The sequence below is a fragment of the Falco biarmicus genome, chromosome 7 (assembly GCF_023638135.1).
Source record: "Falco biarmicus isolate bFalBia1 chromosome 7, bFalBia1.pri, whole genome shotgun sequence".
In the NCBI taxonomy this organism is placed as follows: Eukaryota; Metazoa; Chordata; class Aves; order Falconiformes; family Falconidae; genus Falco; species Falco biarmicus.
Window position 1 is genome coordinate 24,061,130 of NC_079294.1, and position 26,702 is coordinate 24,087,831.

At 40.0% G+C, this 26,702-nt stretch overlaps 1 protein-coding gene across 2 annotated transcripts; it reads left to right on the forward strand.

The window, feature by feature from the left end:
• Positions 1-101: 101 nt before the first annotated feature.
• On the forward strand, positions 102-24,773 carry TMEM87A (transmembrane protein 87A). 2 transcript variants are annotated; one of them, XM_056347640.1, is made up of 20 exons: positions 102-285; positions 1,241-1,298; positions 5,163-5,260; positions 6,126-6,242; positions 7,800-7,853; positions 7,953-8,009; positions 9,619-9,766; positions 10,505-10,566; positions 12,475-12,658; positions 13,502-13,601; positions 14,210-14,303; positions 14,718-14,789; positions 16,482-16,590; positions 17,739-17,797; positions 18,052-18,155; positions 18,515-18,588; positions 19,900-19,961; positions 21,148-21,203; positions 22,531-22,561; positions 22,918-24,773. In XM_056347640.1, the coding sequence occupies exons 1-20, from the start codon at positions 154-156 to the stop codon at positions 22,957-22,959; spliced, it is 1,713 nt and encodes a 570-aa protein (XP_056203615.1). In that variant the 5' UTR covers positions 102-153; the 3' UTR covers positions 22,960-24,773. The 2 variants fall into 2 exon arrangements, with proteins under 2 accessions (XP_056203615.1, XP_056203616.1); XM_056347641.1 differs by lacking the exon at positions 14,718-14,789 and adding an exon at positions 15,356-15,424 and having other exon boundaries at positions 147-285.
• Positions 24,774-26,702: the final 1,929 nt, after the last annotated feature.

The following is a 26,702-nucleotide window of genomic DNA, read 5'->3' on the forward strand; positions in this document are numbered from 1 at the left end:
GCCGGGCCGGCGACGGGCGCCCGGGGGGCGGTGACAGTCCGGGCCCCGTCGGGCGGCGGCTCCGCCCTCACGCCGGCCCCCGGCAGCCGCCTACCGCCGCCGGGAGCGGAAGGGGCGCGGCCAGCGCGGCTGCGGCGGCCTCCGTGCGGCGGGATGGCGGCGGCGTCGCGTTCCGGGGGCTGGCGGCGGCCTGAGGCCGTCCTCCTGCGGCTGCTGGCGGTGCTGCTGCTGGCGGGCGCGGCGAGCGCCGGGCAGCGCTCCAAATGGCGGCTCCCGGTGCTCATGGTAGGGGCGGCTGGGGCGCCGCGCTGGGGGCTCTGGGCCGCCGGGCCAGCGGGCTGCGGCGGCGGTCGGAGCGTACGTGTGCGTGGCGGCGGTCGGAGGCCGCTGCCGCTCGGCTCGCCCTCCCCGGGGGGAAGCGGGGCAGCGCCCCGGGGGCCGGCGGGAGGGCTGCGGCCTGCGGCGCCTGACCGCGTCCAGGGCTGGTGCGGGGGCGCCGGGCACCGTGCCGGGCTCGGACCCGCTGCGGCGGGTCGGCGGTGGCGACAGCACAGGGAAGGGCTCTGCGGGGAATGGCCCGGGTGGGCGGCGGGGAGCGTGTCCCCTGTGAGGCCCGTGGCGAGGGAGGCGGCCCCCTTGCCTGGGCCCGGCCCCGGTGGGGTCTGCGCGGGATGGGGGCACCCGCGCCCCGCGGGCGGCTGGGCTGCGGCCTGCTGTCGGGAGCGCTGGGCCTCTGCAGCGCTGAACCGGGAGAAGTGCGGGCTCTGGGAAGGTGGAGTGGTTTCCAGCACTTCTGCTATACCGTGTGTTTTTGAAGTTGCGTGGAGAAAAGTTATTTTGCCTCACGTGAAACCTGCCTTCATCTGGCCGTGGAAGGGGGGAATGTCGGCTTTCTGTGGGGCTCTTGAGCTTCAGAAACAAAATTAAAGGATCGCGGTGAACGCTCCTGTTGATTCTTAGGACAATTTTGTTGGATAGTCCAGACTTTCTTATCAGGAAGAAAATGCTTATTTCAACAGATGTCGATGAAGTTGATTCAGTTTTGCAGAACAAAAAGCCCCAAGCCTCTCAAGCTGAAGGGGTGGTGAAGCATGACTGGAAAGTCCAGTGAGGCTGGCTTCTGATTTGGCATTTGCTTTCATTGCTGTATTGAATTAAAACTTACAGTGGAAGGTGACGTGTACTTAAGCTAGGTGACATTAGGCCCACTAATACCTTCTCGGGTTTTGTGTCTTTGCAGGGGAAGAAGTTTAACTTCGGGAAGATTCTCTTCAGCAACACCACCATTTTCCTGAGATGTAAGTGGTTACAAGGGATTAACCTGTTTGCTGTTTGACACACTGCCACCCCTTTAACATTTGGGACTTGACACACTGTGAAGTGTTTAACTGCAGTGGTTGCAGTGACAGCTAACGTAGCACTGAATAAAAGCCATAGCTCTGATACAGCTGGGTGTGTTAGCAGCCGTGAAGCTTCGCAGCTGTGATCTGTTTAGGCTGTAGCAGAAATGAATGGTTCTGTTCAGGCGCTCTGTGGAGAGGGCGAGATGGGCAATGGCAGCACCACTTCATTTCAGATAGCAGGTAATCAGGCGTGGGGTGTGCTGAAACCTACTGTGGGGGTGTGCTTTCCCTGTTTAAGATACGCTGAATTCCTCTAGCTGGGAGATCTGGTGCTGACTGGGACAGGGGCTATTTCTGTTGCAGAATGATTGATGCCAGTGTGCAGGAGACTGTGCTTTTTGAGCACCCTTTTTAGCTGGGTGCTTCTGGGAGTGGTAAGGGAATGCTGTTGCATGCTATGGCAGCTCTCTTGAGAGCTGTTTTCTCCTCCTGGTCACAGTGTGTGAGTGCCACAGAGCAAACATGTTTGTAGCCGTCCCAGTTGTTCTTTCTGTTTATTGCTCTTTGCTATTCTGGCTGGGGCTATGGGTTATGTAGGTTACTGCTCAAAGGGGAGTTTCTGTAAAATACCTCTTAGCTGTGAACGTGAGGACAGTACTTAGATGGCAACAAGATGATGTAGATGACATGTGGAAGTCACTAGCTGAATTAGAAGAGCTTGAAATCTTTTCCATGCACTCTGAGCACTTTTAAGGTGTTTGCACCAGTTCTTAACTGGGGCAACGGAGAAGAGGCTGTTTGATTTCCAGCTGCTAACCAGGTGGTTATACAGGTACAGTGCCTGTGAATGCCCTTCGTGCAGTTGTGTCAAACAAGGATAAAAGTAACTGTAGAGACTGTTTAGTGGGATCTGTGCCTTTGTCACTTCAAGACTCTGTTGCTGCAGAGATTGTGCTTTTTTTTTTTAACAGAAAATTAAGGTGGTGTGAGGGTTAGCTGACGCTTCTTGATGAAATTGCATGTTGCTGTGCTCCATTACGTTTAGTACTTACCTTATCGATTTTCAGGTTTAATTTCAGATACCTGCCCTTCTTGAGACAGTGTTTCAAAGGGATTTTGTTAAAGTTCCTCCATTAATCCCACATGAATCTGAAATAGGAGACTAGTATTGCAGTAGTTATTAGTGAAGGTCCGTTATGTCAGGGTTAGGGTTTTCCCACTTGTCCAGTGTAGCTCAAAGGCTGAGTTTCACGTCTTGCAGCAAGACAATTGCAAGTGTGCAGTTGCAGGATCAAAATGTAGAAATCTGATGCTTGGGGAAAGCTGGGACAGGAGTTGAAAGGGCATTTGTAGCTTTGGTAGGTGTTTAGTCTGTGTTATCTAAAGTTGAATAGAAGTAGTGTGCTTGTACTAATGTGGCATCTTAAGATGTGGGTCCCCTCAGTGAAATGTGTGGTAAGTCTAATCATGAGATGTACAGCTGAAATACTAAGAGAAAGAAGAAACTAAGGCACAGAACAAATAAAATGTTTGTTACAAGACAGGTTTGTGGCAGATCTGACAGTAAGAATTCAGTCCCCTGGCTCCTGTTGTGGATTCCAACTACATTGTGTTGTCAGCCTTTAAACAGTCATTAAGCCTTAAAATTCTTAAAGACACCTGTTTTACATGCCGGTGTGATTAAAGGATTTACATTAATTTAGTTAATCACTGCAAGAGGAAGGAACAAAGGCTAGGAACTTAATTTCAGTTCCTCAGCCTAGATGATACTTAAACTGCACCTGGTACTGGGAAGCTTCAGCTTTACATACTGCTTCTTTGCTGCTGTGGAAACCAGCCTCTCTTCTTCTGTTTGCTGTCTGTTGCCTCTTCCATCTGCTCTGGGATGTTTGTGCGGGCAATGTGACCCTTCTTGCCAAACATGACTGCTCATGGGTTGTTCTTGGTGTTTTTGGTGAGCACCTGCATCTCCTCCTCCACCACCTCCTCCTCTTTCCCCTTCTTGGGGTTTTGGGGGGTTTTTTGTGTGTGTGTGTGTGTGATGTATTGGTGTCTGATGCTTTTTGCTTCTGGCTGGAAAGAGTGCCACTGGTGTTTAGTATTGTCAATAATGATTTTATTTCTATCTTCTACCTTTCTTAAGTGCTATTCTAGTATACATCAGGCTTCCTGTCTAGGATCATGGTAGAAATCCTGCTCTCTGTAAATGAGTACAAAGACTGCTTTTGAGTGGAATGTTGCTGGTTTTGTTTGAACGCTAAGGGACTTGGATTTCCATGTTGCTGAATCTAGTAAATGCCATGGATGCCTTTTATGTCTTTTGGAGTACTTCCTTTTCAAGGTCTCCGTAATCTTGATGCTTGCAGATATTGGACTGTTCTAGTCATTACCTGTTTTGCCTTTAGGTGGTGTTACTGCTGAATGTAAAAGTTTCAATAATCTTAATTATTTTTAATAGGTAAAAATGTATTTAAAAGGTATTTTTGAATCCCTCCTATTTTTTTCATAGCACTTTTTTGAGGTGTTCCTCATTTGATCAGTTTATCAAAGAGTCTTTGTCTTCTATGAACTTGCCATGTACCCATGTCACTGCAGTGCTTGTGTTGACTATTAGTTTCTTTGTTGTGCCCTCTGCAACATCTAGGGCTATGTGGAGAATGTGTGCCTTGTTTTCATGCTTACCAGAAGGTGTCATAAGGAAACTCACGTTTTTGCAGTGATTGTATTCCATTCTTTTTTTCTTTTTCTTTTTTTCTTTTTTTTTTTTCTTTCCAATCTTTGGTATTAGAGACTCAGTTGTTGAGGTTTTAGGTCTATGTATACTTGTTTTAGTAGTCATGTGGTTTAAAGTGGGATTAGTCAGTTAAGACTCTATGGCAGGATCTTTTTTTTTTCCAACTGCAGGTTTTACCAACAGTGGTCAATAAGGAAACATTTCATTAAAAGCTCTGTATGTGTAACAAGTGTGTGGATATCTAGTCTGAGGTTGAGTGTTGCCTGTGAAGGTGTGAGCACTTCTCAGCTACTAGAAACAAGCTGTCAACTTGAAAGAGTTTTGCCATCTGTTCGGTGGCAAAACCCAAACATAATTATCTGAATGGCCCTTCCAGAACTGTTAAGGGTGAAGCTTACCTCCTTAAATTCTCTTGATCAGGCTTCAGTTTCAGGATGAGATGTGAAACACAAAAATCAGACGGTTTGTCCTGGGGCGAGCAGCAAAGAGGGAGAGGGAAGTCTTGTGGTTCACTTTTCATGCATGTTGTTCCTTAATAAATCAAAGTGGAAAGTTGTCATTGCTGTTTTAAGTAGGATTGCGGCTTTGACAGTGAGCTAATGTATAGATGGCTTGTTTGTCTTGTTGGGAGTGTGTGGGGTGGATGTTGACTCGCAAAATCTTGCTTTTTTTTATTTATTTTCTTGTTGATGGTGTTGATATTTTTAAATTACCTGTGCATTGCCCTTAGCATTAATATGTTCCCAACTCTCTCCACCTGTTATGTGTCCCACATATCTTGGAAAGGGAAGGCCTTTTGTGTATTTTAGTTGCTGGGAGTCACTGCTGTTCTCCTTTTGTTTGGTATTTGCGGTTGCTGAAATATCCCCGATTGTCTTGAAAACAAAAAGTTCAGCAATTTAAAAGAATCGTGTAATGTTCCACATGCTGCTTCCTTTCACTGAACTGTAATGGATTACTTGAGAAAAATGTTTTTCTATTGTTTTGCTTTCAGTTTTGTGTTTAATTATGGTAGTTTGGCACAGAATGAGAGGAAAAGCACGGCAGGTAGAGGGTGTCTTACATGTTCTTATCTGGTTTTTCAGTTGAAGGAGATGAAAAAACTTGTGATCCCTCCCAAAGTTACAATGTTACTTGGTACTTAAGATATTCTGACTGCTACAATGAAGTCTTCAACTTTGGGGTAAGAATTGTGTGGGAGAAGATGGGTTATGATTTTTAGGGGTGAGCTGAGTATATTGGAGATGTCTCACTTGCATCCTCATAGCTCTTTGGGCCTAAAAGACACTTGTGCATTGGTAGATAACAAATTTCTGAATCATTGGGAATGGAAAGGAATTGATCCACAGCTTGCTGGAATTACTGACTTTTCTGGGTTTTGGGTAAGGTGGAAGTGTTTGTCAGAATTCTTCGAAACCCAGAAGCTTAAATAAGTGCGTTGATTCTGAAATGAAGTGTGTGAGTTTGAGGTAGATGAAAATATTTACAGCAATGCTTAATGACAGCAAATAGAAAAAAATTACTATTTTCATATTTAGTCTAAATTCTGTTCTTTATGGATGCACATTGCAAGTATTAAGTTAGACAAAATTTATAGTGTCTCTGTCAAATGTGGTAGAACACAACTGTGGTTCATACTGTGTAACACCTTCCCCATGTTTACTTAAAATATTAATTATGATAGTTGTAACTACTAAACACATTACTGAGGTTTTTAGTCTTTTAATATAATGTAGACTTTGTTTGTGTAGACTGAGCTTTATGATGGCTGCTGCACCTCCATTGCAGAAATACTGGGATTTCTTCTTTTTTTAAAAATTAGGTATTAATTTTTACTTAAAACCTGTATGAGGGTTTTTTTTGCGCCCCCTTTTATGGCCCTCATTTTTACAGTCTTGTGTGGTCTTGATGGCCTTTATGCTATTAAATTCTCTTTGGGGCAGTGTGCAGAGGGAAGGTATGGTGCTCTCCAGGTCTTGCAGCTGCCTACTGAGATAAACCATTTGATATATTGGATGCTAACCTGAGATCTGTTCTATGTTTGGCAGGATGAACAGGCAGAGTACTACTTTGGGGCTACGTCTGAAGAGCATCCTGGTTGGTCAGGATACTATGCCACAGCTTCTCTCCCCTTTCCAAACTGCTCTGAGCTCTTCAGACCTCAGGTATGGGTAGAAACTTCTGTTTGCTCTGTTCTCTTATCCAGTATACAGAGACGGTGGTAGTTCCTGTTACATGTGTTAGCATCCTATGTAAGTATCACTGTAGATAGGGAGGTGCTTGTTATTATCTGTTTGACAACCAAACTGCAATGATAATTTTTTAATTTTGCTTTACTTCTGGCTTGCTATTCAACATTTGGCCCACCATGAGGGGAAAAAAACCCCAAACCACAGTAAAGTTCAGTGCTGCTTTTTGTTTATGGTTCTGTGTTCTGAATTTGTTTCACTTGCACAAGGCCGCTGCTAGTTGAGTAGAAGTGTGAATCTCTGGCAGCAGAGTGAAGCTCCTGCTAAATTTGGTTTGATAAAGGACTGGCATTTTTTGCTCAGATAATGTTCATTTACAGTAATGTAAATTAAAGTGTGTTGAGAAGTGGGTTACTTAAACACTGATAGCAGGTTAAAAATTAAAAATAGGTAATGTTAAAACATGTTTGAAACAAATCAAATGGAGAAGACAATGCAGAACGGCACAGGGAAGTAATGTGCAAACATAGGCTCTGCACCAGCTGTGTATCCCCAGCCAATGCTGTGTGATCATGCTAATGGCTATCAGTATAACATGCTGTCTTTAATTGTGTACTTAAGAATTCAAGGTAAATTATGCAGTGTTGTCTCTCTGTTACGGGGTTTTTCTTTGCTGGGTTTTTTGGTTATGAAAAAAGGTGTGCCTAAAGGTGACTTACAAACGTTACTAAAAACCTTTTTTATGCCTCTAATTCCTTTGATATGCAAAGATGGCTTGAAAGGTGGGGTTTTTTTAAATTTGTGTGCTGCTTGCTTTTTATGTTTAATAATTGAGAAGTGTCAGTTCTACTTGTTTTTATACAAGAGATCTTGTGGATTTAGATGTGTAATGTGAACTTGGGCGTCTTAACTGCATGTTCAAGTTGGTGAAACTGGGGTTTTAAAAGTCTAAGTGACTTTCCTCCAATTCCTTTGATAAGTCTATTGAAATTTTAACAAAAGTTATTTCTCTCAGATACTAATTTCTGAAGTTTCACATAAATTTCTCCTTTTGATCGTTCAGCTTATTTCTTGTGGTTTAGCAGTTTCACTAGATCTCAAGTCACCATAGTTTGAGTGTTGGCAAAATCTGGATCTCTAATAGGCACCCACTCATGTAGGGACTTTTTTTGCACAGACTAAGGCAGAAGGCTCCAAATTGTGTATCTGTCTGTGTAGACTTCATCTAGTAATGGAGACAGCAAACAGATTCATATTTGAAAAATAAAATACTGTCATGTCTGTGGGTCTAGTTCTAAAAATAGACACCTGTTGTCTGAGGGGAGGAAAGTAACTCTCAAATGAAACAGTATTAATTTAAGTATTCAAGACTCCATCTGCAAATGGACAGTTGTTTGATTTAGAAAAATGAAAGTTCTCTAATACAGCTGTTACAAGACTCCTTCCTTTGTAAGCAAGTTTACTGGAAGCTGTTCTGGCAATGTCATGTTAATATTAAGTGCCTATAAATACTGTACATTTCTTATCTTGCAGATTTTCTATAAAGAATTTGTTCATCCAGAGCCTCTCTCACCTGAGAAACAAGAGGTGATTTTGCCCCCCACCCCCCCTCATAATGAGTGAGTGTGGGCATGGAAGAGATAGTTTTGGCGTACTGATTTATCCATTTTTCTGTTTTTCTTCAAGAGCTTAAAAGATAAGAAGGAGAGTGGAGGAAATCACACAATGGTGGCAGATAAAACTGTATGTATATTGAGTTTAAACATGACTTGGAATCCAGCAGTCTTAATTTGTTTGGTTTCTGGTTTGTTTGTTTTTATTTATATTTCCTTGTTCAAGAAATTACTGGTAGCATTTACAGGGAAGATGCAATTATCTGGGGTTTTTTGACACCTGGATTGTTTATATCTTGAAACTAGGTAGCAATGTGTGAAAGAACAGAGCAACTGCTGCTTCTACATGTGAAATATGAAACTCATACCATTCAAACTAATGGTATAAATGTAAAAAAAGTATTTTTTCATAGTAATTTAAAGTATGATCTGTTTTAAATGGTGACTAATACTTAGAGGTTATGTTTGATTTCGTCTTCAGCTGGTCAATCTTTTAAAACATTGTACCTAACAAGTTGAGCAACTGATTTTCAAATTTGTTTGTATTTTTATTGTGTACTATGTTCAAGCCTTAACCAGGAACGATTGTCAAAATAACTTCAAATTGGATGTCCTGGATGCCAGCAAAGAAAGTGTATTTAATTCCCTGTGTACTTACAGGGCCATTTACCTTAAAGCTAAAACATAAATAGCTGTGTGTGCAGTTGTGAAATAAGGAATCAGTGCAGCAGGAGATGGAGATCATATAAAGGCAAAATTGGTGTTTTAAAAAAATATGCCCATTTTCTTTTAAGTTTACTCTGTTTTTTAACTAAGTCTTTTAATTTCAGTCAATATCAGCATAAACTTTTTTTTTTTGGATACTTCAAAGTATTGTAATCGGGAGGTTTCTTAAATACATGCTTTTAATACTGAAGTTCTCTTGGAGAAGCCATTATAGAAAATGCCTTTGTGGTAGTTCTGCAGTAGTCATGTGAATGGCATATATGTGGATAGTCTTAATTTTAACCTTAAAGCTCTTCGTAAATATTGTCGTTTCAGAGATGGCTAGAACTTCCTCAGTTGTGTAATTAACAGTTTTGTATCCTGAAACTCAAGTCTCTGATTTATTCTGTGGTGCATATGTTTATCTGGGCAAGCTTCTTCTGTTAGTTTGTTGGCAAGGTTTGAGTCTTATAGGTATGAGAGCTGTTGCAGGGGCAGTAGTAGTTTTCAGGGGAAACAACTACTATAGAAAATTCTAATTTCCCAACTACCTCTTGTATCTTACACTGTAAGATACAGCCTTCACCAGGGAACTGAGTTATATGCAGCTGTGCTGTTGCCAAACAATTGATTTCAGGAGCAATGAAGTATCTGTGTGGTGATCATTGTGTTTCTAGACTGAAAGCAAGGAACATGATGATGTGCTGAATTCTTTGTAGCTTTGAGATGGCTCTTTGAGGTTTTTTGTAGCCACTTTTGAGATGACTCTTCAATATTAAATTTGCAAATAAACCCAGATTACCTGCCAGGTCTTTGAGGATTTATCTGGATTCAAACAACTAAATTTTAAGTATCATGTCTAATAAATAGATTTCAAGTTTACATATCAAATATTTATTAACAAGTTTTAGGCTTGGGAAGAGATGAACTTTATTTTTGCATGGGAGATATCACCCATGTATGGTAAGTCTAATTCTATCATCTTCGTGTCATCTTGACTATGCACTGTCTACATGTAGACATTTTATTTTCAGGCAATGAATGCTGTTATCAAAACTTGGCGAGATGGGCCATACATATTTATTGTGCAAATTGGAATTACAACTGCAAAGGATTCTACTACCAAAGTTAAAAGAATGGAGAGAACAACACCTTCCTCATATCAAAATAAGCCCTTTACAAGTAAGATACTTTAGGCTAAAAATTCAGTGCCTTTTTTATGTATACCAGTCTGAGTGTATTCTGAGGTACTTTTAATATGTTAATTAATATTTTAATTCTGCATGGTTCAGTTTGATAAGATGCTATCTTTCACTTCAAACAAATGTAAGTATTGTGTACTACAATGCTTTCTTATCATAAGAAAATAAGTGATTGTTAGTGTCTTGAAGATCCTAAGGCTGTTGGTCTGTCAGATTAATGATGGAAGTAAAGAAGAATCCCAAGCAGTTCAATTTTGAGGCTTGGTAGCATGTTTCAGAAATGTGCAGACCAACATGGTGATTTATATTAATAAGCTCAAATCATGTAGAATACAAAGATCATAATTGTCACTTGAAATTATATTACAGTATATTTAAGTGTGCATTGATAACCTATTCAAGCGTTAGAGAAGTTTGAAAATCCCCTTTAAAAAAGTGAGCTTATGTGTGTTTCTGAACTTTCCTGTTACACGTGAATCTCCAGCACAAATTACTTTTAAGTAGTTACTTGATAATAGTGTGTAATTTTAATTGCATGCTTTTAGCTGAGTGTGTTGGGAGTCTTGTCTGTCTTTGATTTAAGTTCAAGTTAGATTTAACAACTGATTTTTTTACTCAAGTGTAATGAAATTCCAAATCTTCACATAGCTAAGTATTTTATCCTGGCTTCCTCCTTTTGGTTCTTGTTCAATTTGATTATTGGATTGTCTTTTGACAGTGACAGTAGAATTGAAGGGGCCATATGAGTACCTCTCTCTTGCAGACTATCCTCTGATGATTGTAAGTAAAACAGCTTTCCTTTGACTTCTAAATTTGTCCGTTGATTGGAATCTCAATTAAATACTCTTCTTCCATGCTTTAGGAAACAGAAGGGCAGTGTCTCAGAAAAAATAATTTAGCAGAGGGTGTTTTTTGGTCTGTGTGGTGGTTGGTGGGGACTTTTTTGTACTAAATACAGGCTAGGGAAAACAGACATAGATTTTAGACATTTGCATATGCCACTAATGTCCTTTTCTGGATTGTTTGACTTGGTGCCTGTTGATTTGTAGTTCAAGAAGTTACCAGTATCATTAGCTCTAAACTGACCAGTTTTACTGATGCTGTTTTTCTCCTTAGCTCGTATCTTAGAAAATGTGCTATTCTATGCATTTGATTACAGCTACCCTTTCATTTGTCACTGCTTTCTTTGTTCTTTTACAGCTTTATCATCCTTCCTCCACCAGCTCTCTTGCAGCCTGTGAGGAGGTCCTTAATACTGCCTAACAGTGAAAGCGTAATTGAACTACAGAGCTAATCCCCTTTTTATTCGAAGGAGTTATTGGTTTGGTTGCTCATTCCTTCTGTTGAGGAGACTAAGAAAATAAAATAAATTCAATATTTATGTGGTGTAAACAGACTTTAGCTGGGGATTGCTAACAAGTAAGGTTTCTAGCTTGACTATATTGGTAAGAGTTGCCTGTAAATAGGAGAGCCTGAGGGTATTTCTGAAACATAGGTTTTACTTCCTGCAGAAGTAAAAAGCCTCCAGCAGCTCTGTTCACATACAGTCCACTGGTGTGAATATCCCTATGTGGCAGGTCCAGAAAAAGATCCCTGTCTAAATGCTTCTGTAATGAAGCATCTAAATGTGAACTACATGTCTGGGTCTTTACCATTTGAACTGTATGGATCAGTCAGATGTGAAAATCTGTAAGGATTAGTAAGGTAATGAAGATGTTCTCAGTTTGTGAAAGCTTCAACAGATTTTGCAGCTGACTTCAGTGCTTGCTTGGTTTATAAAAAAGATAATCTACCTCTGCAAGAGAAGACTGCTTGATTATTACTGTTCTGTACTTTGGCTAAGTAATTCCCGTTATTCAGTTAATGTCTTAGACTCTCCTCCTTATTCCTCTTCTTAACCTAGTATCCTTTTTGAAAACTTAACTTGCTCTGGTATGGTGCTGTTAATTAGAAAATTCAGCACCACGTAGCATAGTCAAGCTTATTGTTTGCTGTAGGAGACGTACCCTGAAAGTTCTTCTGAAGCAAGTAACACTAGATGGGGAAAAAATATTTTAAAAAATGACAAAATTATTTTAAATGAATATCTAGGTTTCTTTTTCAGTTCCAGATTTTTGGCTGACCTAAAGCTTGGTCAAAAACTGAGTTTGCTGGAAATTAACTTCTGAGAGAAATTGTCAAATTATTTGAACTGAGGGATTAAAACCATCAGTTGCTTATCTCTGTTCTGTGGAATGGTGTGTAAAGGTGACTTGTAAATTTATTTGGAGAGTACTGTAAATGTACAATTAAGTTAGTAATAGAAAAATATGTGAGAAGGAACAGGGTTTCTAGTACTCAATGATTTGCTTGAGCTCTTATCAGAGTTTTTGAAAGGTAGTAGCACTTGATACCTTCCTTAGAAAAATTGCCTGTGAAATAAATTGGCAGACCTCTCGAGAGAAATTGTTCCGAAATTCAATTACTGTGATTCCATGTACTGGCAGTGGGAAATTAGGCTGTCACTGTAAAAGAATCCAGAGAAGACAAATGAAGCAATGTTTGTTTCTAGTCACTTTTGTATATAAGACTTCAAAAGTTGCTACGTTCAAGGAGGAAACAGATCTGTCTTACAGTTGTGGAATGGAAACAAGGATATGGTTTTTCTGGGTCTAAGGTTCATATTTCTTGCTTCTTTTTGTGTAATAGTTTTTCATGGTGATGTGCATTGTGTACGTATTCTTCGGGGTTCTATGGCTTGCATGGTCAGCCTGTTACTGGCGGGATCTCCTGAGGATCCAGTTCTGGATTGGTGCTGTTATCTTCCTGGGAATGCTCGAGAAAGCAGTTTTCTATGCAGAGTTCCAGAATATCCGCTACACGGGGGAATCTGGTAGGTAGCAATTGCAGCTTGCAGTTTAATTGATGGGGCATAGCACTAACGGCTTATGCTAAACTGGGCTGACATATGCATGCTAAGTATATGATTACTTGGGGATTGTTTCAAGACAGAACAGGAAACCAGAATTTCTGCATTTTTTTAATATGTTGTAAATACGGTGATCTGTGTTCTTCTAAGGCTAAAATGCTGTTGCCTTCTCTGACTCCTGAGTGTAGTGTCTTGGGGATGTAAAATGCTAGGTTCTGGAAAGTATTCACTGTAGTGCTAGTTTGAAGTTTAAAATAGGACTTCATAAGTGTAGCTTGTAATTAATTTCCTGTTGGCCTTGGAAAGAGACTTTGAAACTCCTTTTTCAACATGACAGCATTGCAGATGACTTGATATTCAGCCCATAGCCTGATAATCAATCTTAAGTGATTCTCTCCACATAAAGCTTTGGGACTTTGGTTTTGAGTTTTTAGGATGGATGCATATAAATCAAACTCTGCAAGTAAAACTTCATTATGACTTTGTTAATTGGCCACACCCATGGTATAGAAGGTTTTGTTGCTTGACTTGTTTGGAAGATCATCCAGGCTGATCTTACAGATAAATGTTTCATGGATCGTTTACTCTCCAATTTCTATGGATGTAAAATTTTTCAGTACCTCTTTTTATGCTATGTGACGTATCTTTTCTTGAAAGCTTACTCCAGCTGTCGGTAATTAAAAGATTATACTGTTTAATAGTCCACTTTCTGGAAAAAATGGTCTGCTCTCATGCTACAATTGCATGCAGTAGCTATTAAAATTTTCTGTTTTATTAACCTAGCTTCCTCCTCTTTGCTTTTGGTAGTTCAAGGAGCAGTAATACTGGCAGAACTGCTTTCTGCTGTGAAGCGCTCATTGGCTCGAACTCTGGTCATCATAGTCAGCCTGGGATATGGGATAGTCAAGTGAGTGATTCTGTAACAGATTTGTTGTGTTCTATTAACAGGCTTTTCACTGTTGGTTTTTAATAATCCACCCCTTTCTGTGTACCACTGTTGGGTAGGCTTCTGAGTCACTGTTGAAACACTGCAAGGATTGGAATGGGAGCTTTATCTGCCTTCCTTCTGGGCAAGGAGGAGCTTCTAGAAATGGGGGAGGTCAGGAATTATTGATAGGGGAAAGGATCTGCTTTAGGAGGCTTCTGCTGTCAAGATTGCTGCTGATCTGTCTGTCCCCACCTGTATGGTAAAAGAACATGCTGTGTGGTAGTAGAAGCTTCCAGCAGGTATAGGTGTGCTGGGGGAACTGATGAAGCAGAGGTGGGCTGAGACTTCTGGAAATGGTTGTAAAAAGCTAAACAGATTAACTAGGAAACAAAACTGTTACCCATCTCTTCCTTAGTCACGTAAGTTTTGAGCACCATAATAAAAATATTTCTGGACCTTGAAGTGGCTTGTCACAAGGACCTTTTATTCATATGCTTCATGCCTTATGTTAGACTCAAATTGACATGAGTTCACTCTTCCCCTTCCCCCCCCCCCCCTTAATTAAATTTCACTTTGTTTTCCTACAGGCCTCGCCTTGGAGTTACTCTTCACAAAGTAGTTATGGCTGGAGCCCTTTATCTGTTATTTTCTGGCATGGAAGGTGTTCTTAGAGTCACAGGGGTCAGTAACTGCTTGAATTTTCCCATATGTCACAGATGCTACTGGCTTTATTTACTTACATGCTAAGGGAGAATCCCAGGGCTATCCTGAAAGAAGGGAATAGAGACAATGAAGTGGTTGAGTCTGTGGATATGGATTATTGACAATTATTTTAAGTTTGATGTCTTCTCATTTTATCAGGATGTAATTCTGTGTATTTTAATGTTAATAATTTTCTGATTAGTGAGGTTTCAGACACTATATTCTGCCTAGACCCTTGTGTCTAATATTCAGATTAGGTAGGGCTAGTTGCAGACACAGATGTACAGCTTGAATCATCTGGCCATGAGTGCGCATCTCAGGAAGTAGATTGCTGTTGTTCTGTGTTTGGTATTTTGGAATAAGGTATTTAACATATATTTGGTACTTTTTCAGTTTTTCTATGACACTGTGGCTCTGATAGCAAACTTGGCCCTGTCCATGATTGATGCCTGTATGATTTTGTGGATATCCTTTCATAAACTGCAGAGTGTTCCAAGCTTATTCGCAGCTTATTATTTCTGTCTTTATCTTAAAAGGAATAAAAGGTGATTTGTTTGTTTCAGCTGGGACTTCAGTAGTTCTCAATGTACACACAAAGGCAGTTCTTGCCAGTTTCAGTCAAACTCATGGTTGCCAGTGGAGCATTCAGTTCATCCATGGATAGTGTAAAAGACTTAATTACTACATCTCTTAAGAAGCTGATTGCTAGTTTTCTGTAAAGGAACTGGCCAGAGCACATTGTTGCAGCCATTGCCTCAGCAGAGACTCCTTTTAACAGTGCTAGGTTTACTTCATGTGGAAGACTACTTCTTGCCTTGCTGGTTGAGAACTGAGAACTGACAATGTGGTGTTATCAGTTCCCCTCAGTGCATTGAGCTAACTTGTGGTTCAAACCCTCTGCTTCTGTAGCAAAGCTCAAACATTGTGATGGAGTGTTTGTGGTTTCTCATAAAACAGCCTGACCCTCTTCACTTCTTCTGTACCTTGTTTCCTTTTCAGTTTGTTCTTACTGGCTTTCTCTTTGTCTCCAGGCCCAGAATGATCTTGCCTCCTTGGCTTTTATTCCCCTGGCTTTCCTAGATACTGCCCTGTGCTGGTGGATATCCTTCACTATTTTACTTGGTGGGGTGTGTTTTCTTTCAAATTTGTTTTTTTGGGGAGTCATTTTGGCTGAACTTTTTTTAAGATCAGCTTCAAGTATATGTTCTTTCTACTTCAGGTAGAATTGTTAGAACCTCTGTAATTGAGTGTTCAGGTAAGCTTCTGCTACAGCCAGTTCAAGGAAAACTAGGTAACCAGTAGACACCTGTTTTAGAGCAGCTCCTGAACATAGACTAGGTAAGTCTGCCTCTTACCAGTCTCCGATTGTTGAAGTATGAAATTAATTTGTTGTCGTGTAGCACTGTAACGGTACCATAGCAGTAGCCTTTGGAGAACAGACTCAGTTGATGTTTTGGGGAGAAGGTTGCTTAGCAACATCAAACCTAAAATTACTTTTGTAAAATTCAAACTTGTCTTGAAGTAGGTGACAAAATGGGGCAGTGTTAACTTTTTGGTGTCTTGACATACTACATACAAACTGCTATAGTGTGACTGTAGCAACTGCTGTTGAAATGCTGAACTCAAAGCCATTTATATCAAAATCCCTGTAAAGTATTTTTAGCAAAAGTCAATCACAAAACTATTTAAAATGTGAATAGCTTGCTGCCCAGCCATGACAACCCCAATTCTCTCCTACCATGATGTTTCTCCTAAGCACTTGTTCTCTTGCTATGGAAATAAATTTGTAGGCAAAAGGGAAAAAGACACTTGTATGCTCTAATCGGATTTTAACTCACTTCTAGTTCAGACTTGATTTTTCATTTATCAGAAGTACATCTGACACTTTTCTGGAGGAATGGGCCGTAGTCCAAAGTAGATGCTTGGATGCCATCTTTGTGTGATGAATTCTAAGTGTAGATGATTAAATAACGTGAAAGGGATGTATCCTGCTGTTTGCTACCTTTGCTATAGGATGAACTTTTCTTCTACTGAGTCTGGTCTACCTTTCTGAAGGGCTAAGTGTGTGGGTGGGAGAGCTGTTGACCCAAAGATCTGTGTTCCTCCTAAGTCTGTGACCAGCTTGTCCCTTCAGAGGCTTTCCTTGACTCTCCTTACATATTCATCAGCTTAACTCAAACAATGAAACTGCTAAAACTTCGAAGGAATGTTGTGAAACTCTCTTTGTATCGGCACTTCACCAACACGCTCATCTTGGCAGTAGCAGGTAAGCAGAAAATAACTGAGAGCATTTGCCATTTCCATATATGGCTTGATTTGATCACTAAAGCAAATTTTTAGTTTGGTGGCCTTTCTTTAAATGCAATCAAAGTACTTGGGATTTCTAACATTTAACCCATTTCTAATAGTGGGTGTATGCCAAGTGTTACATCGATACTTCAGAGGTAATGGATTATTGGTCCTGATGTTATAAAATCAGTAGGTTTTATGCAGTGCCTCTTAACAGAGCACTTTCGTCCCTCTAAAAGCTGCTGGGGGCAAAAGATTATTATCCTGTGCTGTTAACTTCATAAAGGTACTTCGCAGAGGTAGTTTTTGCCACAGTCACAGTCTGTGTACTGCAGAATTTTTAAGATGGCTGAAGACTGGAGTGATTCTTGGAAAAACAGTATTCTTAGTATTGTAACATAATGCCTTCTGTATTCTGGCAGAGTACAGATCCAAAATCGCTTTCCATTTGTAGTAGTAATGAACTGAACTTCAAGAATAAACCTGTTGGTGCTTCTAGGTGCTCAGCTGCTCTTCTATTTCCAAGTACAATCCAATGAGCAGAAAACTTCTAAGGACTGAATTTTTGGGGGGATTTAAACCAAAAAAAATTGAATTCCTTTTAATCAACAGCTCTGATTAAATTCCTTTCATCTGGTTTTTAGTCATCATAGAGCACCTTAGTGGAGGAAAGTGTCATCTTCTAAAACTGCGGTGATAGTATTGTTTGAGCATTGGAACTCCTGTGGGTCAGGATCTGAATGCCTAGGCATTGAGGCAGGTTGGGTGGTTCAGTTACTTCAAGGTAGTCTTTATTTGTCAACTGATAATGACAAATGGTTTGGTGGCTAGATGAAAGTAATGTAAAAATGGTGAATAGGGATGAGGAGTTGGCAAAATACTTCATACTTGATAGATGCCTTGTCTCTGAAGAACCATGAGGAAAATGTACTAGTCCTTGTCTAAATTACCATATAAGGTTAGTGTGATAAATCAGTCTCTTGTTTTCCAGCAGTAATAAATTGGATTCCAAGAATTCACTGTTCAAGTCTTTGCCCTTTGTTTGGGAAGCACAGTCTTGTTAGTAGTATTTTTGGACTAGCATCTTTTGTAGTCATAAGCAGCTTGTTTGTTTTAATATTGCAGCATCTATTGTATTTATCATCTGGACCACCATGAAGTTCAGGCTGGTGGACTGTCAGTCGGTAAGTGAATATTTAATACTTTCTGCCGTTTCTGCCTCTTGATAACTTTACATTTGGCAGTGTAAGAGGTGAGATTGGAGGAACAGAATTTTATATGGATTATGTCCAGAGTAATATACCACATGCTAAAATTCTCACTGTTGTGGGTAATGAGCCTTTGTCGGATGCTTTTAGTTCACCTTTGGAAGGAGCGGAGGTCATGGAGTCTCTTCCTCCACAGCCTGTTCAATTTGTGCTGCTGTTTGCCTTGACAGGACTGGCAGGAGTTATGGGTGGATGATGCCATCTGGCGTTTATTGTTTTCAATGATCCTTTTTGTCATCATGATTCTGTGGAGACCATCTGCTAACAACCAAAGGTTCATCTTTTCTTACCTCTTTCTAAAAATACTGGGTTTTGGGAATGCTTGTTGATCCAGAGAAGTACTGGTGGGTGATTTTAGTTGCTGTATGCTGTTCCATAAGGATTCTAAGCAGAGTGCGTAGGGGCTTGAGGAAAAGTAAGTGTAGGAAGTCACGTAAATAAAACCCAATCTGTTCCTGGTGGTAAACTTACGTAAAAAGAAGTGACTTGAACTTCTGATTATGTAGTTTAGCATAGGTCTTAAAAACAACGAACCACACAGAATAGTGAAGTCGTGTGAATGTTGAGGTAATGAATCTCTTGGGTGGCAAAAGGTATTATTCTAAGATAGCTTTTGTTCTTTCCCTCCTAAAGGTTTGCTTTCTCACCACTGTCTGAAGAGGAGGATGATGATGAGCAGAAAGAGCCAATGTTAAAGGAAAGCTTTGGTAAGAGAAAAGATCTTGTTCACCTAGCTTAAGTGTGGAAGAGATGCTTCTGTGGAGTGAGGTCTCTTGTTCTCTGGTGAAAGTTCATTACTGCTGTAAGAGCAGAGTGCATGCCTCCTTGTTGCCATTGATTTATGTAGTTGTAGAGGAAACATTGGCTTTGTTTAGTGTTTTACGTTGCCTGTTTAGTTCTGGGGCGTTTAGATTGCACTGAACACACTGCTGCTGTTGTGGTTGCTTTACCATGTCCACTGGACTTTGTTTATTAAAAGTGTCAAGTCATAGATTTGGATCCAGTGACGACAAGGGTCTCTAGGATATTGTTGCTAGGCAGTGGTTTAGTTTGCAGTGCTCTTAAAATCCAGTTTAAGGATTTTCGTTTATTATCTCTTCTTTGAACTCTGCAGTCTTCTTCATTTTCCATATCAAGGCCTAAAATGTCCAGTATAAACCTATGGATGAATATGTTTACATACTTATTAATTTACATATGAATGAAAGAATCCTGCTCTGTAACACTAGATTGCGTCTTTCCCTCCACTCACCCTCCTCCTACTGTAAAACCCTCTTCTCTGCCTTCTATCTCCCTACTATGTCCATTGTAACATTGCTCTTCATAAGTTGTGCAAAAGGTAGGGTGACATCCCTGCTGATGCTGTCTGTCCACAAATCAGTTCTGCTGGCATATATCAGTGCTGTTGGGCTTGTTTAGGAGCTGCAGAGCAGTGTATAATCCCTTAGGTGGATTTGCCAAATCAGCTCTCTCTGGCTGTCTGCTGGTTTGGGAGATGCATGTTGCCTCTCAGCTTTTAAGTCAACCTTGTGGCTGGTCAGCAGTCAGTATGTTAAATAAATTTTGGGAGTTGCATATGTCTCAGAATGGTTGAGGTTGGAAGGGACCTCTGGAGGTCATCCTGTCCAAACTCCCTGCTCAAGCAGGGTCACCTAGAACAGGTTGCCCAGGTTCTGTCCAGATGGCTTTTGAGTATCTCTAAGGGTGGAGATTCCACAGCTTCTCTAGGCGACTATGTCTTTGAGTTCTGTGCTGCTGGTGCCTGGCTTAAAAGGACTCGAAATTGGCATTTCCTAAGTAAAATGGCAAAAATCAGGAAAAGCCATGTATTCCACCTGTCAGGAAAAAATACTACAAGCCTTTCAAAGGGAAAGCATTGTCTTAATCATTAACTTTTCCTGTCTTACTCTGTCTCTTTGGATTTGATAAAATATTCTGAACGAACATTAAACTCTTTCACTTGCAGTCTATGAAAAATTACAGTTCAGTTACCCCAATCTTTTTTTCCTTGTCTTCAGAGGGAATGAAAATGAGAAGTACAAAGCAAGAACCAAATGGGAATGTAAAAGCAAACAAAGCTGTGAGTATGCCCTCCCTACCTTGAAGGTTATACCATCTCTCTTGTTTTGTGAGCTGCTGCTGGGAGGCAACCAATATGCAGAGCTTTCAGTCTATAAATGTGAGTTTCATAGTTTGCTTTAGGGTGGGAGTGAGTCAGTTTCATATGTTTACAGTACTTGTGAACAGAAAGTAAGCACGTTTTTCATCTAGTTTCCTGTAAGTGCAATAGAAGCTTTAGAATTCAGTCTGTTCTTTAGGAATGTTTGCATAGTCCAGTATAGATAGAACTGTATAATACCATATTCTGGTAATGAACAATACATTATTTTTAACAAGTTTGTCGGGCTGAGGAGGAGGCTGAGCTGTATTTTAAGTAAATAAATTGCCTTCAAAGTTTGAGATTTGTGATTCATTACTCAAGTGAGTTGATGTGTATATTATTATGTAACTACCAAAGTAGTTTGGATGTAACATTTTTTATATATCTGTGGTTTTTTCCATGTGGTTTACAAGCAGAGGTGGTTTCGCATTCAGCTAGGAGGTAGAAAGTATGTCTCAGTCTTTTAATGGAATTCATGCATAAATTTAAAAGTTGAAAGAACCTGTAGGAATTCACGATAGTAGCATGAATATTTGTCGTTAATGTTTATCTCAAAGGTTAGTTGCAACTGTATTCTACTTATCTGAGGATAACATGAAAATCAAGCTTTTTTACTTTGGGGATGGGGTGATCAAAAAGGGTCAGTTCTCCAACTTCAAAACAAGTGTGCTTGTGTTGTGAATTAGTGTTTACCAGATACAAATGAGAAACGCTGGCAATACCTTTGCAAAATCTAGGTTGTGCTTTTTATAACCTTTTTTAATCTGTAGCATCTTCTAAAGATAATGTTCTTTTGTGGGAGACTAAACTAGATTACATAAGTAACCAAAGTGTCCTGAGGACCTGCTTTTGCTAGTCACCATTAGACTATTATAGAGTTCTCAGTAAGTTATAGGTGGGGGGTTGTTTCTTTTTTTCTTGGAATGTGTTTTCTATAATCCAGAAAGCAAGTTAAAGGTGGGTTTTTTGGGTTTTGGTGGTGTTTTGAACTGACATTATAAATACATTGGTTTTTTGTCAAGTAAGCTGAGAAGAAAAAGGCTTGCATGTGACAGCATTTTGGGAGAACTGACTTTTGTTTTCCATTTAATTTCTGTACTTATAGCAAGAGGATGACCTGAAGTGGGTAGAGGAGAATGTTCCTTCATCAGTGACAGATGTGTGAGTATTTTTATAGTCACAATAAAAGCAGGTTCCTTGCACATAGGAAAATACAATTAGAAATCTTGTATTTTTTAAAAAACAATTATTTTTTTAAAAAAATACATTAGAATGACTTAAAACTTGTATGCTACACTTACATGAGCAGTTACAGAGTTTAGTCTGGAATTGGCCCTCTGACTACTTAGCATGGTTCTGTTTGTGCCTATGCAGTCTGTCGGCCTTACAGTTTGTGCCACTTGAACACATGCTGACTTAACTGTCTCAGACTCTGAAATCATAGACTGATTTGTTTGTACTTCACTGAAGTTAAAATTAAATAAAAAAAAATCCAGAAAACAAGGAACAAACAAACCTTCTCTTTCTGTTCAGTGCTCTGAGAAGTCCTTTGAGTATCTTGCTGAATGTAAACCACTGAATGTCATGTAGGTCTAAATGTTACTTGGAATGTCTGTTGAGTCATTTTTATGTCTCTGGCAATATAGTCAGCTATGTAGGCAGTCCATATCTGTTCTGCTTTTGATAACTTTTACATCCTAAAAATTTCAGTGTCTGTGTCTATAAATTTTTTTTTGTAGCAAAACAAGCTCACAGATCTATTACGTTCACAACTCTGAATGGCTGATTTTGGCAGAGGCTCTGGATTTAAGTACAAAACTCTGCTTGAAGTTAAAGACAAATCAAGTGTAGCTTCAAGAGGATGAAAAAGTGTATTTTTTCAATTGAATTTGTTTTTTCCCCATTCTAGTACTTGTTTTTTGAAGAATGGTAGGATTCCTTAAGAAAACAAGGACTACACTTGTATAAGCTGGGAAAGGGCGCCTAGAGGTAGTCTGCTGCAGGGTTTTCTGTTCTTAAAAGTATGGTCAGGGTTGTGAAGAGATGAGGTCCCAGTGGGTGGGAGATCTATTGTAGCTGATAAGGCTATATGATACTAGTGTAGCTTGTTTGATTTCTGTGATGTGTTTTTGCAGTATGAGACGGTATTGTAAATGTCTTCAGTGTATTTCAGCAGTGTTCCTGTATGAATGATGCAGCTTATTTCATGGCAACGTGGATTGTTCAGTTGGTAATGAGAAGCTTAGAAAAAAAGGATTTTAAAAATGTAAAGGTCATTGAGGATCCTTCTTGGGCTCTTCATCTTTTCTGTGCCTTTCTCTCATTTCTCTGTTTAGTTGAAAGGTCTGGCTTTATTATTGATCTCTTGTGCCCAAAAAGGCTTAAAGTGCAACACAAGACTGAAAGTGATTGTCAATAATATGCTCTCAGTAGGTGCTCTAATTCGCTTAACTATTTTTTTTTCCTTCCCTTCCCTTGCCCCCTGCAGTGCTCTTCCAGCTCTTCTGGATTCAGATGAGGTCAGTAAACTTGCAGTTCAAAATTAGTCTTCTGACATGCCAAAGGAGTCATGAGTCAGCTGTGAAGGGCTTGGCTTACTAGAACTGCACTCTCAGATCTTGCCAGTGCAGCAGTAAAATACTACAAGGAGGGGAAGGGTAGTGGGGGACAACCATGATACAACTGCTTGGAATAGAAATGCGTATTCTAAATGTATATTCTAAAAGAACTGGTGTATCTGCTGTGTAAGTTGTACTCCTGACTTAAAAGGCATATATGAGTGTGCATTTGTTGTGAATGTGCAAAGTATACCACCTTTTTTTAATAATGTAAACTTACTGGGGGAAATGACAACATTGGGCATTTTATTTTCCAGGAAAGAATGATTACACACTTTGAAAGATCCAAAATGGAATGAAGGAGTAGCTTTTTGCTATTGGAAATGGAGACGCCTCTTTTAAAGTTGTTTGGTGGAGCAAGTTCATCCTGCTGATTTATTTCTTGATCTCAGCCTTGGAAGTCTGATGCTTTATTGCCATGAGGGCGTCTTGCTGTGGAAGAAGTTCACAAGGACATTATAAACGTTTTGGAAATTTGAATTTACAACGTTGCTGCAAGTTTGGATTTTTAAGCAATTTAAATGTGTACTGCACCTTCTGTAACTTTTCAAATATTTAATCTGTGAAACTAAAATTCCTAATGTCTGCTTGAGGAGTTTATATTTCAATGTTACAATTGACACTTAGAGGTGTGAACTGCCTGTACCTTTTTGGGGGGGAGGGTGATGACAGAGAGAAATAAGCACTGAAGAAACAACAGACCCATTTTCTGGTAGATAATGGCTTAATGCTGTTGTATGTCATGTGCTGAACATGAATGAAAGGTTTTTAGAGAGAAGCTCCTGTTAATGAAGAAAATTAAGATGCCAGAAAGGAAATATTTGGAAAAGTTACAGTGATATGAGTTTTTAACAAAATCAAGTGCAATTTTATTCATAACACTGTGTAAGAAAGATTTTTCTATTTTAAATGCCATTGACCTATAGGTAACAGCTGCATAGAGCTAACGCTGTTGTGGCACATCTCATTGCCGGCAATGTGGTGGATGCCTAGAAAAATGATTTGCCCCTACCTTCTATGTGTGTTGCATGATTTAATTAAAAAAACCAACACAACAAAACCAAACATCACCAAACCCACTCATGCAGTGCTCCACAAGTGCTTGACTACTCATGTTAAGCAGATATTAACTAGACGTTTCAACAGAACTTTTCTCCCTGCACATGTAACATCTCCCAGCAAGAAGCTGGCACTCTTCTATGATAAGATGGCATTGCTTTTCAGAGGGTGCAGGCACTGCTTACCTTACTTGAAAGAGGCTTTAATAGAAGCCCACAATGCTGGGACCATTCTGCTCCCAGTGTCTGTGCAGACTTGCCTTCCATGTAAGTGATTTGATGATGGGCTTTCCTGTCCCAGTTGGTCCCTGTGGCCAAGAGGTACTCTGAGATCACTGTGTTTAAGTCAAAGTTGTAGATTTCTATTCTATATAATTGCTTTTTGTTTCTCCTTTTCAAATGAAGAAAGAGCTTGTGGACAGTGTTCTGTTTTTATTCGATGCTTGGTTGTAGAGGCTTCATTTGCAATAATTTACACATGGAAACCCATTGTGGACTGTGTGACAAAAGCTCTAATTTGGGTTCATAACCTTTACAGCTGATAATTACCAGGCAAGCAGCAGCACAGCTGGGCTTCTACAGAGCTGCTGTGGCTGCTGTGGAATGGCACAGGGAGTCAGTTTTTCTGGTTCTTCACTCATAGCTATGTCAGCAGAAGTGAACATGTGCCTGTACTTCACTCATTCCACTGTAAGGTCGGGTAGCTTAGCTCTAGTTCATCTTCATCAGCGATTTATGCTGAAACTTGGCACTTTACAGTAGAGTAGCTGAGGCACAAGTGCATAGTGTCTTCTGCTAGCTGTGCTGTGGGGGCAGCAAATCCTCGGTGGATGGGCGAAGAAAAAAAAAGCTGTGGCTGTTACACCTCAGCCTGCCTCAGCAAGAGTTGCTGGAGCTCTTCTGCCATCCCCTTTAGGCCACAGGTAGAATCTTTGAGTAGAGAATACTTCTAATTTGCTATGCTTGATTGATATAGGTGGAAAAAGCATTACCTCCATGTCCTTTTGGGGAGAGGAAATTTTGTGAAATAAAGCTACACAAAACTTGCTATTTAATTTTTTGTTGTTTTTTTTTTTAAGTCCTGTTGTTTTGGGTTTGTTTTGGTTTTTTTTTTTGAGACAAATAGGGGAAAACGTTCTCTATTGGAAGCACAAAAAGGAGTTTGTATGTGCTATTTAATAAAAGCTAGGCGAAGAGTAGAAAGGCTTACATTGTGTCCTTCCACTTTCTTACTATCTGTTCTCTCACAGACAGCATTAACATCTTCACAAAGCTGCCTCGTTTTTTCTTTTAACTCTTTATTGCACGGTATTTATAATGCAGTTATTCCCAATAGCGCTTCTTTCTTGTGAAGTTTGACAATAGAGTGGAAGTATGTCACTTGAAAAGCTAATATAGATAGGGCAAAGAAGACATTTCTGAACAAAAGGGAAAGACCTAGACCGTTTTCCTAATTGCCTTCATAGTTTTTATGAATAATTTAAATATTCATATTTATATTTTATATAATTTATATAATTCAAATAATTTAAAGACCAAAATAAATTTAGTAGCAGCATGGTGCTTTCAGCCTACAGCTAACGGTGATCTTGGGCAGTTCTCTCTGCCTTCTATCCTTCCATCCCTGTAGTAACTTCCATCAGTATTTGAAGTTGTTCTGAATTCCACAGGGGGCTCACTGCTCCCTCAGTTACCTGTTCTTGGGTTTCTGCTAGTTTGGCAGAGTTCGTGTCCTTGGAAGGTAGCATCTGCTTCCTAGCATGCAGCAGGCATGTGCTGTGACTTCCCTGTTTGCAGGCTTACAGAGAATGTTCATCAAAGCCCAGTTCCCACAGTATCATGCAGGCTATGGGCTCATGCAGAGCTACTGCCGCAACTATGATTGTGGAAGAGGTGGCTAAAAGCAGTAGATGAGATGTGGGTGAGGAGTGACGTGTATGTGCGCATGGCAGTTGCAGTAACCTGGCCTCTCCCCTGACAGCATGTTTGGTCTACTAAGGAGGTCTTTGCCTCTCTGGATTCCTGATTTTGTTCCTAAAGATGTGGGAGCTCTGTGACATGTCAGGAAAGCTCCATCAGCAAGCTAGTTTGCTAGGATGCACAAAATCAGAAATCCTGCAGGATTGTTACCTTGAATTATGTAGATGGGGGAAGACTTCATTCAAATTCATACCCGTTCTTTCAAAACGGGTACTGTAATTTTAAAACAAACTGTATGGACTACTCTGAAGACCTGGTGAGTGGGAGGGAGAAAACATATCTACTCTTTAGGTCTAAGATCTGCAGAAGTTTTTGGTGACTAGAATAGTATGTAGAACCTGAATTTTCTTTAGGAAATTGGGCTGCTGGCCAAATATTTTCAACAAGCTGTTCTTAACTGAGATAATGCTCTACTAAATGTCTGCCAGGAATTCAAATTTAGAGGGAGTTTTTTAGAGTTCCTGTGCCTGATGAGTTTTCTGTGTGTGGATTTATTTGTGAGAAGTAGCTGTGATATTACTGATGCAATCATACCATGTGCGTGTAATGCAGAAAACTGAAAACAAATTCACAGTGAAGCAGATGATGTTGACCGGCTTTTCATTAGGGTGACAAGATGTTCCTGCTAGGAGTGCCAGAGGAGGGACTGAGTAATAAGGGATCATGTGGCATGGTGAAGAAATGCAACAGGCTTGATAGCACAGAGTGAGTCAGGATCATAAGACCTGGGGTAAGGAAGGGTATGTTTGTCTTTTTCTGCAGATGTAGGGGTGTGTGAGTTTGTGGGCTTTTTAAAAACCTTCCTGTACACTTTATATGGTATTTTGTTTGTGAAAGGAAAAGTATGCTACTTTTTAAAACCTGAAGAGGTGTCTTGCACGTAATTTGCATTCTGGTAAAAATCAGGTGAAGTCCTGATTACTTGGTGTTAGTGAAACTTAAATTTTCTTTCACTAAATTGGTGCTATCACTGTATTCCTTTTGTAGGAATCCTAGGTCAAGGA